The sequence below is a fragment of the Pseudocercospora fijiensis genome (assembly GCF_000340215.1).
Source record: "Pseudocercospora fijiensis CIRAD86 unplaced genomic scaffold MYCFIscaffold_9, whole genome shotgun sequence".
NCBI classification, from domain to species: Eukaryota; Fungi; Ascomycota; class Dothideomycetes; order Mycosphaerellales; family Mycosphaerellaceae; genus Pseudocercospora; species Pseudocercospora fijiensis.
Genome location: NW_006921540.1, coordinates 1,939,096 through 1,958,476, shown reverse-complemented (window position 1 = coordinate 1,958,476; position 19,381 = coordinate 1,939,096). Strand labels below are relative to the sequence as shown.

Here is a 19,381-nt window from a genome sequence, read left to right as displayed (position 1 = left end):
GAAGGAAGAGGAGGGATACAGCTGTGCGCAAACGGACCGAGACTCACATCTCATATCTTTTTCAGGTAGAAGGAGGAAGTCAAGAACTCAAATAACAAGAAATGATCGTACCTCAAATGCTTCCCTAGCAACTCTCCATACGCCTTTCTGTCATCAATCTTGATCCCATATGCCCCGTGAACTTCCAACTCAATCTTTTCCCATCCAATCCTCATGACGAAATATTAAAGAACTTCAACTCACACCTGATGATGATGGAGAGGGGGTGTATGTGGTCGGTAGCGTAAGCGATGCGGCTTCTGGGTTTGTGGTTGGTGACTTCGATTTGGTTGCTACTTTTGCTTTCTTGTTCCGAGTATGGGACACCAGCAGTGAGTATGAATCCATCGAAACGATACGAGGTAGATAGACGGAAAGAGAGGCATGGTTTTCGTGGTATGGCCCCACTTCAGACAGAGGGTTGTTCTTATCCTGACTCTAGGCTTCGTGGTTTCTTCGGGTGAGTAGCTAGGCTTGTCATGCCTCTCGTAATGTGTCTAGGGCTGAAGGTGACCATTGCTACGGGGCGGAGGATCTTTGTTCGTTGACGAAACAAGTGAAGGGATGAGGTGAGGTCGGATGCTTCCAGAAGGCAGGCTAGAATAAATCCTTCCGAGAATCTCCCTTGACAACTTCCGCCTCGACATCCATCACAAGTAATCCACGCAAGGTCATCAAGAATAGGGGATGACATAGCTATTCTCAAAGCCGAGGTCAAAAATTTCCAATACGCCACGTTCGAAATATGATTCCAGCAGGTGCGACGCGGTCCGACTCCAAGTACAATCTCATGGGAGGATGTAGCATTCACACATGCCGCCTATACGGGAATAAGACCAATCGCCCATGTACATCCAGCACGAGAAGAGTTGGACCGAGCTCATCAGCACGACAATTCCGGCGAAAATCGAGAGCTCAAGAGCAGACAGATAGGACGGATCCGGGACGTATAGGCCCATTCTATTCACCAGTCGTCCCCATATGAGCAGAGAGATAGAGAGGGTGCTACTCGGAGTTTTCATACTCCTGGTCATCCGGATGGCTCTACGCAGGACGCTTAGGGTTAGCAGTTGACAGCGAGCTGCCACGGCGACCTGTACTGACGGCCGATGCTGATGATCTGGTTAGATTCCATGGTGATTGCGAACTCAAAGAGCATGTCCTCCAGCTCTTGCGGTAGGGCCCTAATTCGTTGCTCGAGTTATGCTAGCTTGAGATGGCGAAGGGATAATTGAATATAGTTCCCGCCGATACGTGCTCTAGACCACCGCGGTAGACAGGCCAAGCGGATATTCACCTGCAATTTCGTGAGAGATTGATGAATCGCCTGCAGATAGAAGTACGAAGAAGATAAAAAAAAACAGATCTATCAACAGATGCCAGGAGAAGTCCACCGGTTCCATGCGCATCACAAGGTACACGGTCTTGAATTCACTCACTCGCACGAAGATACTCAAAATCCACGAAACAAACAAAACAAATCCGACCACTGTCCCTAAACCGACATCCTCTTCCGCTTCCGCCCTCTCGGACTCTTCGCCTCAACCTCTCGACTCGCCTTCCTCCCCATCCTCAAAACCCTCTCCACAACCACCATCGACCGCTCCTCCCAATCCCCAATCGCCCTCACAACAACAGCCTGTCGCGGCGGCAAGCGACTATCATACCCCGCATAAATCTCCGCCAACTTCTCAAAAACTCCCGTAACAGCCTGCTCGACCTGCTCTTCCGGCGAAAACACATTCTCAAAATCAAATTCTTCACGGAATTCCTTGAGCGCACATTCCAGGAACCAGTTCACGTCGGGCAGACCGAAAGGGAGTTTTGAGACGTTTTGTCGAAGACCGTAGTAGCCAGTTGTGTACTTGAGCATTTGTCGGAGGTCGATGGTGGCTCGGTCGTTGTTGGCTGTTTGCTCCTCGTCGTTCTGAGCTAGTAGGTCTTCGAGCGAGGTGACTTGTTTGAGGAGTTCTTCTTCGAAAACGGCTCTGAGGGGGGTTGCTAGCTGTGCGAGTTTCTCCGCTGTGAGACTGGGTCTTCTGGGACTTAGGGGCGAGTATAGGAGGCCGAGGTCATCTTCTTCGTGTCGTTGGAAGTAGGTGATGAGAGGAGGCGAGCAGCCGATGAAGGAGAGAAGTTGTGGGAGTAGGAAGTTCATATCGGCTGCGTTGATCATGAGGAGCAGGAAATGTTGGTGGGAAGTTGTGTGGCAGAACTGCATGATATTGACCAGGAGCGTGACGTAGTGGATGATTTCGGTGTAATCGAGCGTGCCAATGTGTTGTCGAAACTCGATGGTATTGGAAGGTTCGCTGCTGCGATAGTTATGCGCTTGGATTGTGTTGTCGAGGTTGACAGCACATCGGTGTCCATTCAGTTGGAAGTCAAGATAGCGGAAGTCATACAATGCTGAGACATCGTTGTAGGTGTCAAAGCGCTGAATCTTCAAGAGCCAGTCGAAGAGGTTAGAATTTCCGATCAAGCTGTCGCCGCCCTCAGTCGCGTGAAGGAAGAAAGATAGTGGTGCATATAGTGGTATTTTGTATGATTCGTTTTCGATGAACACGCCGTCAATCATTGGATTTATGGGAATTGCAGGTGCGAGGACACGAGACGCGGCGTGGATTTCATCGAGCCTGCTCTCAAACGCCGTCATGAATTGCGTGACTCTTTTGATCGTTTGGAATGGCAGTCTTCCCTTGTCTCTTCCAACGTGCACGTGGAGACCGCTGCTGCTATTCGTCAAGAACTTGCAGCCGTATCGTTTCTCGATCTGAGCCAGGACTTTGAGCACTCGGCGTAGCTCCTTCGGCCAGTTATCGTTGTAAAAGGATAGCTTGCGGGAAGCAATCTCCAAATGCTCGACGACAAAGTCTTCTGGTTTGAGTAAATCTTCTTCTTCGCTGAGCTCAAGGCAATCTGTCATGATAAGCCAATCGCTGTATGTCTCCTTTACTCCAAGCCTTGTCCTGCCGATGTCAGCGCTGATGCCGGCTTCATCTAGATGGCAGAAGATTGCGTTGGCAGCGCCACCGTACTCAGACCCGGCCTCTCCTCCCCACTGGCCTGCCTTGAAGGGGAACATCCTCTTGAAGCAGTCAACATTGCGGACGCAAAGGAATTCGAGCTCGATTCCGAACGTGAGATCTTCCATGGTTTTCGATAGAAACAAGCTTCAAGGACTGCGAAAGTGTCAAAGCGTATAGCAGACCAGCTGCTGGCAAGAAATTCTTTGCTGTTCTCGTGTAGAGGGTCGAGAACGTCGATGCAATATACGATTTCTCGCAACTCTGCAGCACATCGAGGAGGACTTGAATAAAGAAATACCGCTCGATAATGAGCTGTTATTTAGGTTGTGTTTTCTTTCATTGTCGTTGTGCCGGCACCAGCAGAGATGAAACAAAGAGATGATTGAAGATCTCGGATGCTGCAATTTCTGTAATTTCGAGTGTCAGTGTCGAGCATGACCAGTGTTCGTCCAATGCTAGAAAGTGACGCATTAAGAGCGGCGAGGAATGGTACTGATCAACAAATGACGCGAGGCCAAAGATTGTTTTCACAAATGGTAGAGCCAAGGAATGTATCTCTGAAGCAGCGCTGTACTTGCATCGCAATCAATCAAAATGTACGAAGGTTGTCTCATAACTAACCTCAAAGCTGCTTGGTATCTCTCGCGACTGCAATGCCAACATGCCTGCTTCTTTCGCCCCGAGGTCAACTGCACCATCTGCAATGAACTCGACAAGCAGTCGTGGCATTGTGGCGGTCTTCTGATTGCCAGTGGGCGCTTGACGTGCTATTGCAGAACGTCGTGCAGCAAGGCGAGACGACGATGATCCAAAGCAAGGTTTGGTATGAGACGAACCGCGCAAGTGAAGTCTGAGCTCGTGCGACATCTCGGAAGTGGGTTACCGATCGCCGTGATTCACTTTCATACTGGCCCAGCGACGTCCTCATTATGCCAATCCAAGGTCTCTTTCCCAATCGTTCTGTCTGGATTTGCAGTAGAGCGATGCTTTGCCTTGATTAGATGCGCCTGGAAGCAACTCTTCAGAACCAGTCCCGTGCCGCCGCGCATATCTCTAAGATCTTAACTCTGTCGTTGGCTTCGTGCTTGTGCCCTCATGGTTGGTTTATTGTGAAAACCCATGCACTCTCATCATAATTCATGTCTCATAATGCCTCCACGCTCAACCTCCAGCACCTTCGCCACCGCCGCCCTTCGGTACAGTCGGAGCAGCAGCAGCAGCAGCGGCTATTGGCACCTGAGCTCCACCTCTACCACCTCTTGCACCACCTCCTCGCCTACCATGAAAGCCACCCCTTCCGCCCACATTGACTGCACGATCTTTCCATTCCAGCACCTCCACACTACCATTAGCAACAGGCACCTTCTTGGCCTCCAATGCTTTCTTCAAGCCATCGTTTTCCTTGAATATAGCTATGGCGGTGCCCTTTCGCGGGTCGATAGTCACGTTGTTGACCTCGCCATACTGGGAGAGTGCTTGCTGGATCAGGATCTCAGTCATGCCTTGGCTGGGATTAGCATGCTTCAGGTACGCTTTGGTCGATGAGACTACAGGCGTCGGAGCTGCCGGTTGCTTCGGCGTGGCCTGTTGCTTTGCTGGTCCAGTCGGTATAGTAGTGGACGCGGGTGTTGATGGCCGTGCTGCTTCCCTTTTAATCGCACTGGGGGTCGCAGGAGATGCAGCCGTTAAGTTTGGTGCGGCTGGCTGGGATGTGTTTTGTGCAGCTGGCTGCGGCTTCGGTTTGATGCCCAGATCCTTCTGAAGCATCCTCTTGATACCTTCGGCATTGCCTCTCTGGCGCGGTGCACGTGGAGGCGTTGCACTTGCAGCAGATGCTGTGGACGAAGCTTTGGCTGCGTCGGCTGCGGGTTGAGTAGGAGCAGCATTGGGCAGCTTGGCCATCGAGGTCGGCTGTGCAGCTTGAGCTCCCTTCTTGCCCTTCGCATTTGGTGTGCCTGGTGCCTTGTCTGCAGCTTGCCCTTTTGTCTGTGCTTTCGGAGGCTGTTGTGGCGACGCCGGACGCTGTTGTGCTTGTTGCTGCTTGTTGGCGACTTGCTTGTTCAGAGCCTTCACAGCCTCTTTTGACACCTGCTCGATCTTCTGCTGCTGAGCCTTCTGCTGTTGAGTCGCCTTCCCATCCTTGCCGCCCTTCTCCGCCACAGCATTGTCCTTACTGCCGGTCCTCTGGTGGCCCTTCCCATCTTTCTTCTCCACCTTCGCCTCCGCTGCCTTGGCCTTGTTCGCCTTCTTCTCCCTCAGCGCCTCGATCAATGGCGTGCTCTTGATCTGCTCCTTCTCCGCCTTCTCCGCCTCCACTCCCAGCGTATCGAGAGCTGCTGGCTTGAAGATCGGCTGTGTTTCGGCTTGCAGAAACAACATGAATTCCGGATCCTGGTCAATGGTTCCCTGCCGATTGTCTGTCCTCACTTTGGTTGTGGTAGGCACGCGCTGGTTAGGGGCGTACCCGATAGTCGGTGGCAAATGCTTGAGATCAGGCAACCTATACGTTCCAGCCTTGTCGTGGAAAGATGCTTCCAGGAAACGGACTTCCAGCTCCTTGAGGATAGGTTCACTGAGCAAATGCATGTAGCATCGGCTCTGCTCGGGCACCTTGGCCGCAGATTGCTTGACTTTCCCTTGCCGGTACTCTCTCCAGTCCACTCTGCCATTCCCCGGTTTCCACTCGTCACCCAATATCTCTTCGAATTCGGTCAACGTCAGGCCCGGTGGGAGTCGCCGGATCTCGAGCTTCAATCGCGGTGCCGGTCCCTTCGACGCCGCCGCACGTGTAGCAGCAGTGACCGGCAGTACGCCCTTAGCGCCGCCATCGTCTCGCTTGGCCAGCGGCTTGGGCGGCATAATGGCTACGTGGGCGTTGATGTTGTGTTTGGCGATCGCGACCACGAGAAAGTCAAGTCAAGTGTGGCTTCACCTCACCTGTGGCTGTGGTGTGGTGTGGTGTGGTGTGGCTTGTGATTGCGGCACGAAGCAGCGCCGAGCCGAGCCGCGAAGTGCCTGCCTATTCTAAATCGTCTCTATGCCCATCCGCCCACCTCATACGTTCATATCCAGTCCAGCACTACGGGCACTAATGTATCCTCTGCATAGCCATCACGAAGTACAGAGTGTCCCTTATCAAGCATATACAGAGCAGCCAGGGGACGCGAAGTCTCCCAAAGCCGTGGTTGAGCGTAGCACGCAATATATATTCCCCATGCACTACCTCCATTCAGGCGCCCCGCTTTGTAGGCTTGTATGGACCTTCTACCTAAATTTAGCACCTTCTACCTTCTACTCTGTCTCTACGTCCTTATATCATCTGCACTAATATGTATCTGGTTAGCGGTCTATGCTAAGCCTATAGCGAAGCGCCTAAAAGAAAACCGTACGGCTCCTATATAACCGTCCGGTATACAAACGAGAATTCGAATTTATAGAAGCATAACTACACATTAGATAGACAAACCCAAAAAAGCTGTTCTGCGCAATAATACGATCTTTCAAAATAGCTATACAAAGTATACGTTAAAATGTCAAATTGAAGCTATAGATACGATCTTCTAAGATAGGTCTTCCGGTAACTACGTTTGTTCTATAGTACCCTCCTTTGTATTACTTATATATAAACGGCATATAAAACGCTAAGTAAATTACGAGCGGACCCTTAGATTAACCGCCGCTCGCACCTCTAACTCTTAGAATACCTATATTCTTAACCCTTTGCCTTTATCTTACTACCGAGGGCTGCAGCTAGCCGCCTAGCAATCCGGACAGCTACAGTCGAGTCGGCTTAGCAGAATAGCGAAAACTCAACGCGCTAACGTCGTATAGACTTGTTTAATAGGTAGAATAAAGCGCAATTAGTAGGGCTACAACCTCCGCTATTTAGAATGTCTTATATACGTTATAGTGTTATATTAGTGTTTAGCAGGCTGGTTTCGTACGGGTTTATATTAGGCTCGTAGGCGAAGAATTAGGTAGCTTCCGAACTTACCGACAATCTATTACGTGCACTCGGTCGCAATATAATCCCTATTTACCTTTACGCAACTCAATTCTTTATACCTACGAGCCTAAATAGAGGTAGCCTATACACTTAGATGTATTTTCAGTTCTATATCTCTGTAGGAACGGTCTGCTCCCCGGTTAGACAACTAGAACACAACATCCGGAGGAACAATATAAATAAGGTCGGTAGGCATAGAACAGGTTCGGGAGCATGCACTACATAGCTTATGCGGCGACGTGCATGTCTGTATGTGCCTATTGTTACACGGAAATTCTAACCTAAGTCTCCTTCGGTTTCTGTTTCTAGAAGCTTTGCTACGAGTGCATAGAGAACGGGGACACTATAGAGATAGCCTTGATTGTAGCAGACTTTTAGCGTCCTATTCTTTTAGGTTCCTACGGGACTGTATCCACTATTCCCGCTAGGAAATGGCCCGATTATTAGGCGTATAATAGGACCTACTAAACTTACGGAAATGCTCGGTTTTAGTATATTAGCTCGGTTTGCCTAATTAGGCTATATTGTTGTCGCAATTAGACTAGTATAGCGACTTCTAAGGTGTTGTTAGTTGCTATCTATATAAGAAGGGTTATGTTAGCAGGTAGATAGGGTAGTAGTAAATTAGTTTAGTATTCGATAAGGATCTAGGAGGAGAGGGAGGAAGGTAGGAGAGTTAGCCTAACGCTAAGCGCTAAGCCCTACCTAAGGCATCGAGACCCTAGCTTTACTCGGCCTAGTTATATACTAATTACGTGTAGCCTCTTTAGCCCTAATATACGCTTCCCTTCTAAAGGCCGCGCCCTCGTAGCCTACCTATATTCTAATCCCGACCTCTATTGCCGCTAACTTAGTAAGTCTAATAAGCTGCTTAGCCGCGCTAAATTAAACACTTAACTACCTAATTATATAACTATATCAAACCTTACCTCTAAACAACATAATATACAACTCTAACTGCGCTATCCTTATATATAATAAAGTGAAGGGATATAAAGCTATAAGAATTAAGGACTATCGACTAATTATAATACGAGCGTACCTTCCCTACTATAATAGGTAGGTATACGGGGTATTGCAGCACTGCCCCCGTTCTAAGTAATGTCGTACCGAGTTCTCTACGTCTACTCTTAAAAGACCTAGAAATGTCCGCTTCCGAGGGTTATCCGTTCCGAGGGATTGTTCTTATTATTACGAGGGCTATTATTGTTCGTAGTTTCGCTAGCCCTAATTAGTTAGGTTTAGTAGCCTTTAATTGTTAATCTTATCTTATCTTTTAAAAAACACAGCTCGTCTAGTTTCTATAGATAAAGGCTATTATAAGTATAGTAGTAGAGGTTCGCCTCGCTTAAAGGGTTAGATAGATCGAGGAGTAACCTATTGTCCGCAAGATCGACCCCGGCTAGCTTAGCTCTATAGTTTTGCCCTTAGTTAGTCTATTAGTCGCTTAATCTTTTAACTTAGTTAAAGTTTTAACTTAGCCTTAAAGTTTTGATTAAACCTTTAATAGGCTTAAAGCTTTAATCAAAGTTTTGATTAAAGGTGCCTTAGGCTCGTAGTATAGGTAAGGTTGTGTCTATAGGCGTAGCGATAATAGTAAGTAATGTTAACAATAGTAGCGCTAGTCGTCTTAGCGCTAACTTTACCTTCTTTAACTAACAACAACTCGGCAACACTGTTACTAATATAGCGGTGTCCTTCCTTTCTTAAATAGCAATACACCCCGTAACACTGTTACTAATATAGCCGCGCCGGCTACGCCGGCCGCGCCGATTGCCTAGGCCTCGAGGCCTCGACAGAATAAGGGAATAAGAGGGGGACCTATAGGGCGCGTTAGTAAAGAGGTAGAATCCTTAAAAGAGTAGGCAATTAGTTGACGGGTCGTAGCGCGCTTATTAACACTCGGTACGCGTTTACTATAGTAGTGTAGTCTTATTGTCCTTTGTTGCTAACAATTGCTTGCTTCTAATTAGTTAGCTAATAGTACCCCGGGGGTAGCATTAATCCTAGGCCTTAGTAGTAACATTATAAGCTTTTAGCCTTCTTCTTATTCTTTACGCTAGTCTAATACTTATCTAACAACTCGGTTATATCCTTAAAGGAGTCTTTAGCTTCCTATAAGTCCTATTCTAGTAAATAGCCTTGCTATCTTAGTAGGTACTCCTTCTTGCCTTGCCTAGTCCGGTGCTTTAGGATACGTTCTACAGACTATAGCTCTTTACTATCCGCTAGTATATCTTCGTGTTTAGTAGGGGCTTCATCCCCCTCGCATAGGTAATATAGCTTAAGGAGGGATACATAGAAGGTATTATAGATAGTATAATAAGGAGGAAGCTACAACTAATAGGCCTGTACGGAGGAGCCCTTAACTTCTCGAATACGGAATAGACTAATGTATCTTAGTGCGAGCTTAGGCCTTGTTTTGCCGTTAGGTAATAGGTGTTTGCGGATACGGAGGTTCTTAGTGCTTAGCATAACTATATCGCCTTACTTGAAAGTTATTAGCGTATAGTGTTTGTTATAGTAGGCCTTCTAATATGCCTAGGCCTTTGCTAGTTTGTTAGCTAACTTGGCGTGAATCTCTCGCATCTTTTAAACCCTCTTAATAGCCGCTAGTGTTTCGGGTACTTAACGCGCTTCCCTTTCCTTACGCTCGGCCTCGAGCGATAGGGGGTCTTATAGTATAGCAGCGTTCTGACCTATTATAGCTATATATAGCGAAACCTTAGTAGATAAGTGTATACTGTTATTGTATACGAATTCTGTAGGCTATAGGAGGTTGACCTAGTCGTTAGGGTTCTCGTTAATGTAACTGCGTAGGTACTGCTATAGGGTAGCATTCTGCCTCTCTGTTTAACCGTTAGTCTATAGATAGAAGGCTGTTAATAGCCGATGCTTTAGTCTTAGCTATAGGCATATCTCGCTCTAATAATAGGATATAAATGTCGTGCCCCGGTTAGAGACTATCCCCTTAGGGGTTCCCTAATAGGTATAGAAGATGTTGCTCTATAGAGCCTCTACTATATTAATAGTAGTCTAATCCTTCCGTACCGGGATGTATCGAGCGCCTTTAGTAAACCGATCTACTATAACAAGGATAGCATCGAAGATGTCCTTACTGCCCCTACGTTTAGTAGATAGAAGGCCTATAATAAAGTCTATTATAAGCTCTACAAATGGCTTGTAAGGGATTAGTAATAAGGACAACTCGCTAAAAGGCTAATGTTTTAGTACCTTAATACGTTAACATACGGCATACGTGTTAACGTATTCCTTTATGTCCCGCTTACTATTTAGCTAGTAGTATATACGCGATAGTAGCTCGTACGACCTCTCTATACTATAGTAACTAGCAAGCTTACTATTATAGTGTCGCTTAAGAAGCTCTTATCGGATCGAATGTTTAGCGGGGATATAGTATCTGCCCTTGAACTTTAAATAACCTTTGTTATCGATCGACTAATTATTACTCTTACTAGGTCGAGTCTTTCGCCTACTTATAAGCTTATCGATACGTTTAGCAGCAAAGGCGTCCCTCTGCTAAGCCTGTAATAGCTTATCTATAAACGATTAACTATCCCTATTTGTAAGGTTATTTAACAGTACCCTCGCTGTTAAACGAGGTACGCATTGTATGTATCTAATAGCACTAGTAGCCGGATTAACTGCATTAGTGCTTTAATCGCTGTTACTATATATAGCGATATCGACTAGGGAGTTATTATAACTTCTCCTGTCTATGTCCTTAGCTCTTACCTTAATACGCACTATTAATATAGCAAGAGTATTAATATGCTTTAAGCCGTCGCGGAGTCCGGTAAGCCGCTTATCCTACGCTTACTTATTAACAATACGGGCTATAGCGATCTTGTACTATAGGATTAGAAACAAAGAATTAATGTGTTAGGTTTCGCTATCGTAATTAGGTCGCCTCGATAGGCTATTAGTAGGGTTGCTTACGCCTAGCCGATATAATATATTAAAATCAAACCTAGCGAGGTAGACGGCCTATCTAGCCTATCGACCTATAACCCTAGTAACCTTCGTAATTCTACGGAGGTTATTATAGTCCGTATAGACCTAAATAGTATGCTAGGCACTATCGAGATAGTGTCTCTAGTGCTTAAAGGCCTCGACAATAGCTAGGAGCTCTTACTCGTAGGTCTCGTAGCGGCGCTTAGCGTCAATTATCTTCCTCGAGAAGAAGGCAATCGGGTGCTAGTAATTGTTATTAGCCTGTTGTAATATAATAGCTAATATAGCAAACTATAAAGCGTTAGTCTCAATGCGGATCTGTTTGCTTAGTACGAAATAGTGCAATAAGGGGACTTTAGTAAAGCGCCGCTTCAAACCGTTAAAAGCGGCTTGTGCTCTATTAGTCTATTTAAACTCTCTAGTCGGGTTAGCCTTAGTTTTAGTAAGCTCAGTTAGTAGCATTATATGCCTCGAATAGCCCTTAATAAATCGGCGATAGAAGTTAGCAAAACCGAGGAACGACTACAGCTCCTTAATTAACGTAGGAACAGGCTATTTAGTAATGGTTTTAATCCGATTAGGGTTAGCCTTAACACCCTTAGTTAATACGATAAAACTAAGGAAGGCTACCTCCTTAGTAGCAAAGGTGCATTTAGAAGGCTTGCAATACAAGCTATAGGCTCGTAGGCGATCGAGTACCTTACAGACTATAGCCTAGTGCTCCGCAATATCGGGGGAGTATATATAAACTAGAATGTTATCTAGGTAAACTACACAGAGGTAGTCTAATAGGCCTAATAGGGCCCGATTAATATAGGACTAGAATGTAGCAGGGGCATTAGCTAGCCCGAATAGCATAACTAAGTACTTAAAATAGCTATAGCGAGTACGAAAGGCTGTCTTCTATTCATCGCCCTTACGAATACGGATGCGGTAATAGGCGTCCTTAATGTCTAATATAGTATAGTAGTAGGTACTAGAGAGGCGATCGAGGGTCTTATTAATAAGAGGAAGTAGACAACGATCTTTGATAGTAACAGTATTAAGCCTACGATAATCGATATAGAGGCGCAGGCTACTATCTTTCTTTAGTACGAATAGGATAGGGGTACTAGTAGGGCTGTTACTATACCGTATCCGGCTATTAGCTAGGTTTTCCTCTAGGTACTTACGCAATATAGTAAGCTCTCGTTTACTAAGGTTGTAGAGGGGTCTAAAAGGGACCTCTTTGCCCTCTATAATATCAATCTTATAATCCGTCTCTTTAAATATAGGCAATATCGATGCTAAGTGGTGTTTAAACACATTAATATAGGTCTCTCGAATAGGTTCTAGTATGCGCTCAAGCTGTTTAGGATCTATACTATTAGGGGGCACTAGTTTATCGTTATTACTACCGAGCAGGTCGGCCGTCGGATTAGCTAGGGTTAGGTTGCTAATAAATAGGACCCTAATATTATTAGGGTACTCGCTAACATTAATGTGTTTAATGTCCTCTTTCCTAGCGATTCTAAATCGCTATTATTAACTGCCTAAGTCTATAACTATAGCATAGTACTTAAGAATAGGGTTGCTAATAACAATCTTAGATAGAAGGCTGTCTATGTCTACTACGTAGGTAGTAAAGTTTAGCAGGCGCTTATTGCCGAGGTCGTCTCTTAGGGCTATATAGATATAGTAGGCTCCGTAGGTCAAGTGCCGAGCGTCATTAAACCAAGTAAGGGTTAGTAGGTTAGTCCTAGGCAGTTGTCGAAGGTCTAATTGCTTAGCTAGGCGATAGCTAATAAGGGCACTAACTGAATTTCCTAGATCTAGTGTAACCTTAGTCTTATAGTTAGTCCTATGCGTGTCCGATACGAGACAGGTATATATAATAGCTAGCACAATATCGATAGTCTTACGCCGCACAAGGCTAATAGTTAGTGCGGCGCTTATTCTTTTTTCGAAGGTTAGCCTATAGGGGTAGCGTTAGCTACTAAAAGGTGCTTTCGGTGCTTAGCGGTAGTACGGTCGATTCGGGCCTAGTCTTTAGGTTTGTCGCATTAGCCTAGTAGATAGCTAGTGCTGTTACAATTAAAGCACTTTAGTCTAGTTAGGGGATTGCTATAGCTATTGCCGCTATTGTTAGCCGAGCGATTAGTACTATAGGGATACGAGCCCCTTCTACGGCCCCTATTACGGCCTCCTCTATATAGCTGTCGGCTACGGCTTCTCCTACGGTCGTTGTTGTTGCTACCTCTATTGTTAGCACTAGTGTTGTTCTAATGCGAACCTTGATTGTTACCTCCTCGGCTACGATAGGTAGATAGTCGTATCTTAGATTCTAACCGTTGCTATAGCTACACTATACGCTCTATAGTTTCTACTTCAATTATAAATTGAATTCGTATAAGATTAGCCTGTTCGAACACACGGCGGCGGTCTAATTCAAGGACAAGCTCCTACCTTAATTTAGGGCATATTTCGGAGATCTATATAGAATCGGTTTTAACCGGAAGGTTATCTTCGAGGGTCTTCAAATAGGCTTTAAATAAGCGAGCCGATTGATTAGTCTTTTATTTAGCTCGAAGGTACTAGTCCTAAGTATATTGTTGCCTTAGTATAGGGTTTCTAAGGGTATCTAGTATAACAGTTTTGCAGGTCTGCTACTAAATAGTAGTCTAGTCTTCTAGGGAGTCAAAATAGTTATCCTAGGTGCGTTTCGGGTCGCTATCGATGTTCTATATAGTATAGACGACTAGTAAATAGTCATTTGGTGGAGCCCTTAGTGCGTTTCGTTAGTTAAGCCTATAGTCGCGGATATAGTCGTTGTATTGCTTTCGACTAGAGCCGTTAAATACGGTGCAGTCCTTAAGTTTAGCATCCTTCTTCTATATAGAGGGCACTGCTACTAGTCCTAGTTTAGTAGTAGTTGTTAGGGCTTCCTATAAGCGTCGAATCTCGAGGAGGTTATCCTTTAGCTATTGTTCTTGTCGTAAGGCAGTAAGCCTATTCTAAGTAGCTTCTTAAAGTCTCGCTACTAGTTAAGGGCTAAAGGCTAGCTAGCTATATCGTCGATTAACAATATTGTTAAGAATGTCGTTAATAGGCAATTCTAGATTATTACCTAGAATTATAGGTTCTTCTTCGGTAGGCTCTCCGGCAGGCTCTTTAGTAGGAGGCACCTTAGTAGGCACTTCAGCGGGAACCGTGCTACTAGCGTTGTTATTGCTAGCGCTGCTAGCGGCGGCACGGTTGTTGTTTCGTAATAAGCCGGCTATTATAATAGGGGGTAACACTAATAATGTATTGTTAGCCCCTAAGATACGGATGTAGCGGAATTAGTGGATATTAGTCTAGTACGATTAACTTAGTATAATAGGCCGTATAGAAGGCCTTGCTTGATAATTGGTACGGTTGTTTCGATAGAATAGTACGTATAGGTCCCGTTCTTCGGGCGCAATATAGTTAGATTAGTCTTATTTGTAGCTATACCGCTAAAAGCTTGAAATAAGACTTGATATAACTAATGATTGGAAGAAGGACTAATCTATGTAGAAGTCCGAAGATAGAGTGTAGCAGTTGTAGCCTTAGGTATTAGGCACGTAATAGACCCTAATACCTAGGCATACACTCCAAGTTACCCCCTTAGCACGTGTATATCGCTATAGAATGAAACAAACAACACAATAGCTATTCTGTTAGCAAAGCAAACAAGGGGTATTAGGTAAGCAGAAACAGGTAAACAAACTAGACTACTCTTAGGTTAGACAAAGCAAACAAAGGCCCTCCTTAGTATTTAGCAGCTAGCTTCGTAGCGTTCTTAATGGCGGCCTTGCAATCTACTAGGTTTAGTTGTTCAACAAAGCGGCCGTACTTAGTCTTATTAAGCGGCTTAGTGAAGCCATCGGCTATCTGATTATATATGCTGACCTATTAGACGATAATAGTACTATTAGCAATCTTCTCTCGAATATAGTGGACACGAGCATCTATATGCTTCGTGCGGCTATTAATAGTAGACTTGGTGATAGCGATAGCGGACTAATTGTCCTCGTATAGCGTAACTAGAAGAATGTAGCCCTTGTAGCTAACTTCCTTTAATAAACGAGCTAAGGCAACTGCCTCCTTAGCGCCTGTAGTAAGTTAGACATACTCAGCCTCAGTTAACGACAGTGTAATAAGCGTCTAACGGCCGGACTTATACAATAGAGGTCCGCCTGTAATAGTAAAGTAGAAGCTACCTATAGAGCGGCGAGTAACCGGATTATTAGCCTATAAGGCATTACAGTATCTAGCAAACTTAAGGTCGTTAGCCTCGTTCTGATTGCCTTAGAAGCGTATGCTACGGCTTAGAGTACCAACTAGGTACTTAATTAGCTAAAGGAGCGCGGTATAGTGTTCCTCGGTCGGGTTAGAGATAAATCGTAACAATAGGCCTACAGTATAGCAAGCATTAGGTCGTATAATTATAGCTGGCTATAGCGCTTTACTAACACCTTCCTAATACTAAGTCTTGAAGGTAGCGCTAGCAGTGTAGCCCTTAGGTGCACGCTAAATCGATGTCTTAACGTATCGAGGTGCTATTAGTGTAGTAGGAGCTACTCTGCCCTACATGCTATACTTCTTACTAAGCCTATTCAAATAGGCATCTTGAACGACGTGAATGGTACGCTAATCGCGGTCACGAATAATCCGCATACTAAGATAGTAGTACAGGTCGCCTAGCTCTCGCATACTAAAACGGTCCTTTAGTAACTAAGCTACTGCCTCTAGTACTAATAGAGTGTAGGCGATAATAATTATGTCGTCGACATAGATAACAATAATAGAGCCGCTAACAACGTGTTTGAATACATACACATCAGCTATTATTAGCATAAAGTCTAGGCTCTTTAGGTACTTTCGAAGCTCTTCGTACTATAGTATTAGTAACTGCTTTAGACTATATAGTGCCTTTAGCAACAGACAAACTATGCCCTTGCTACTACGCTCTTCAAAGCCGTGTAGCTGTTTAACGTAGATCTTGTACTTATCGCTAATTAGGGTATTAAGGAAGGCTATAAGGATATCGTATTGCTTAGCCTCTAGGTCGTAATAAGCAATCAGGCTAAACAGTGCTCGTAGCGTAGATAGCTTAGCGACAGCCGCATAGGTTTCATTATAGTCCTGTCCTTCAACCTATATAAAGCTACGGACAACCTATCGAGCCTTAAACCGGCTTACCTTGCTATTAGCGTTACGCTTAATAGTGAACACCTATCGGCTACGGACAACCTTGCGACCTTTAGGCACCTCTAGTCGAGTTATATAAACCTATATATGGTTGTTAATTAGTGACTTGTATTTAGCCTCGCAAGCTTCCTTCTACTGTAGCTAATATAGCGACTAAGTTGCTTCCTTATAACTCTTCGGAATAGGGATGGTTTCTTTAGGCTTGTCGGACTGCTTAGCAATATAGTAGGAGGCTATAAAACCCTTAATATAGGCTATCGGCATATTAGCTATTATACGTCGAGTTAACCGCTTAATACTAGCATTAGCCAGATAGCTACGCAATAGTTCACGAGCGCTCTTGTTGCTTCGTATCTTGCGTATAGAACGACTACTAGTCTCGGTTAGCCGCTCAAACTTAGGCAACTAACTAGGCTTACCCTTCTTAGCCTATAGATTATATACAGGCTGTTTCTTAGCGGATTAGAAACTATCCTTATTACTTGATAGAGGTTGAACAGCCGGTAGGTTATCCTCGAGCGGCAATAGATTAGCGACTTCATCAACTACCTCCTAAGCTAGTTCTTCTATAGGCTGTTCTTCTTGCTAAGCCGGAAGCCGCTAGACTATACTAGCAGCCTCGGTAGGCGACGGAGCCTCGTTGCTTGTAGAATTAAATAAAGCCGGCATAATAGACTTAAGGGTAACAAACTCGTTTTCAGACAAGTCGTTAGTGTTAGTATATAGCTTCATGCTATCTAGAAGCAGGAGGTCACCCCCTAACTTAACAAACTAGACGTCCTTAGAAGCGATAACTTTGTATTAATTAGGCAGGTAAATTATGTACTTTCTAGAGTCTATAGAGCCCTTAGTATAGCTAACTAGCTTGCTAACTAGGCCTCTGCTGTCTATCTTCTTTCTACGAGCTACACTATAATCGTAGGCAACTGCAGTATAGCTATAAGCTCGAAGGTGCTGTAGGCGTAGCTGTGTTCGTAACTAATTGAGCTCCTTAGCTATAATAGTGTATAGGCTTCCTCCGTTAGCGGTTAGCGTAATATTGAGGACCTGTATAGCGGAGGCAACAGTATATAGCTATAGAGACTTCGGAAGGTTAGCGTATAGCATTATCTTTCTCGCAGTCGTGTATACGATATAATTGCTAACCTTAGTAAGGCTATTCTAAGTAGAAGAATGAGGAGCTATAACCTACAGTACAATGCCCTAATTACGAGCCTAGCTTAACAGCTGATTTCCGCCGTATTTACCCCCTCTATCGAGGCAGTAGATTGGGATTAAGTAACTAGTCTGTGTACGGATATATATACGATAGTCCTTGATAGCCACTGTAGCCCCTAACTTGAGCGTGCTAGTATATTCGTGTCGATAGCCTAACTTAGCGTATATAAACAGTATGAAATAGCGCTCCTACAATAGACTAGGGTTAGTAATAGTAACTACATCTATATAGACAATATAATAGATCGTAGATGGTCGTACGCGTAGCAGCCGATTGTATTCCTTGTGCGACATAGCTATGCGATAGGCAATGCAGTTGCGGAAGTCGTTCTTGTTGCTAGTGCTAGTAATAACAATCTGACCCTTAGCTTCTATTCGTAACAGCTTACGGTGATGGATATGGCTATATCGTAGATGCCACTCTTCTATCGTACCTGTTAGTACCCCCTTCTTCGATAGAAGCGCAATAACTTAGCTATCCGGTCCGGAGGTTAGTATATGTAGATAGGGGAGACTATTCTTCCGATATGTCTGAGCAACAGTAACCTTAGAGCCGTTAACAACAGTAAACAGTACTCGCTTGTTATTCCGATAGAAACAGCCCTTGTCGGCAAGCTTCTTAGTAGATAGAAGGTTAGCTGCTAGACCTAGAACATATAGTGTATTAGACAGCTTTATGCTACTTACACTACGCTTATTAACAACCTCAGTCTAAGCTATACCAACTATCGTAGCGTGCTTCGTGTTGCTACTAAACCGGACAGGAATGTAACAGCCTTCATATTTAATAAGCAATAAAGGGTCGTTAACTATATATATGCTAGTACCTAAGTCGACAACCTAATTAGTAGTACGAGTGCTAGTAGTAAGAGCCGTAGAAACCTAGTCGCTAACAGTAACTATAGTGTTTATAGTAAAGGCGTAATTGTAGCTTAGGTCTAATAACACCCCCGGGGTAGCATTAGCCGTATACAGGCCCTAGGCACCATTCTAACTAGATGGCGGCTATTGTTGCTACGCAGTTAGTCTACGCTGCTACTGTTGCTGCTTCTTAGCCTTCTACTTCTCGCGACGAAGACGGTCTTCCTCCTTTAGGTAAGGGTACTTAGTATAGTAGCGGTTAGAAGGGTGTAATCCCTAACAATAGGCGTACTTCTTACGGTTAGACTAATAACCATTCTAGTTGCTTCTACCGCGGCTACGACTATTGTTGCTATTTCCGCGGCTACTACGACCGCTACGGTTCGAGTTACCTCGACCGCTATTATTGTTGCTATTACTACCTTGCTATTGTAGTTGGCGCTAAAGACTAAAGAAGCTATTGTATTAGGCCTAGTTCAATTGAGCTACATTCTTATCAAGCAACGCGCTAATAATATTGTTAAGTATGTTATCGTTAATAGTGTATTCGGAGGCGCGCATCTGCTCTCGGCGCATCTATACGAAGGCCTCGTAGAATAGAGAGATCTATATAATAAATATATAGACAGCCTAGTATTAGCTAATAGCTAATTTAGTATCCTTTAAGGCACTAAGCTTCTTCTTGTACTTATTATAGAACTTCTTAATGTCCTTGCTATTATACCGAAGGGTGATATATTCCTAGTAGAGCATGAATTTAGTAGACCTACCTTTACTAGTGTATTTCTTATATAGGTAAGTCTACACTTCCTGCGATATAGCGAGACTAAGCAACGACTGCTAAACCTCGGCGATACAGTTAGCAAAGATCTACGTACGCGCTAATTAATCTTTTGCTTTCTATTTATCTTGTCGGTCTTCAAACTCTAACTAAGTTTTAGAAGACAACTTAATATTAGGCTTTAGGCGGGTCCCCTAGATATAGCGCTATACCTATATACCTTTAAGGGCACCCTTAGCGGTATAAGACTATAATGGA

General features: G+C 44.6%; 3 protein-coding genes across 3 annotated transcripts; all 3 read right to left on the bottom strand.

Annotated features, from left to right (window-relative positions):
* Window positions 1-23: 23 nt before the first annotated feature.
* Window positions 24-571, bottom strand: MYCFIDRAFT_205076 (uncharacterized protein). The gene has a single exon (XM_007932704.1). It carries the CDS (start codon window positions 213-215, stop codon window positions 51-53), a length of 165 nt encoding a protein of 54 aa, XP_007930895.1. The 5' UTR covers window positions 216-571; the 3' UTR covers window positions 24-50.
* A 963-nt stretch (window positions 572-1,534) lies between these two features.
* Window positions 1,535-3,193, bottom strand: MYCFIDRAFT_80939 (uncharacterized protein; the record flags this gene model as incomplete). The annotated part of the gene is made up of 1 exon (XM_007932703.1): window positions 1,535-3,193. The coding sequence occupies one exon, from the start codon at window positions 3,191-3,193 to the stop codon at window positions 1,535-1,537; it is 1,659 nt and encodes a 552-aa protein (XP_007930894.1).
* Window positions 3,194-4,229: 1,036 nt separating this feature from the next.
* MYCFIDRAFT_190784 (uncharacterized protein) lies at window positions 4,230-5,927 on the bottom strand (the record flags this gene model as incomplete). The annotated part of the gene is made up of 2 exons (XM_007932702.1): window positions 4,230-4,930; window positions 5,090-5,927. The coding sequence occupies 2 exons, from the start codon at window positions 5,925-5,927 to the stop codon at window positions 4,230-4,232; spliced, it is 1,539 nt and encodes a 512-aa protein (XP_007930893.1).
* Window positions 5,928-19,381: the final 13,454 nt, after the last annotated feature.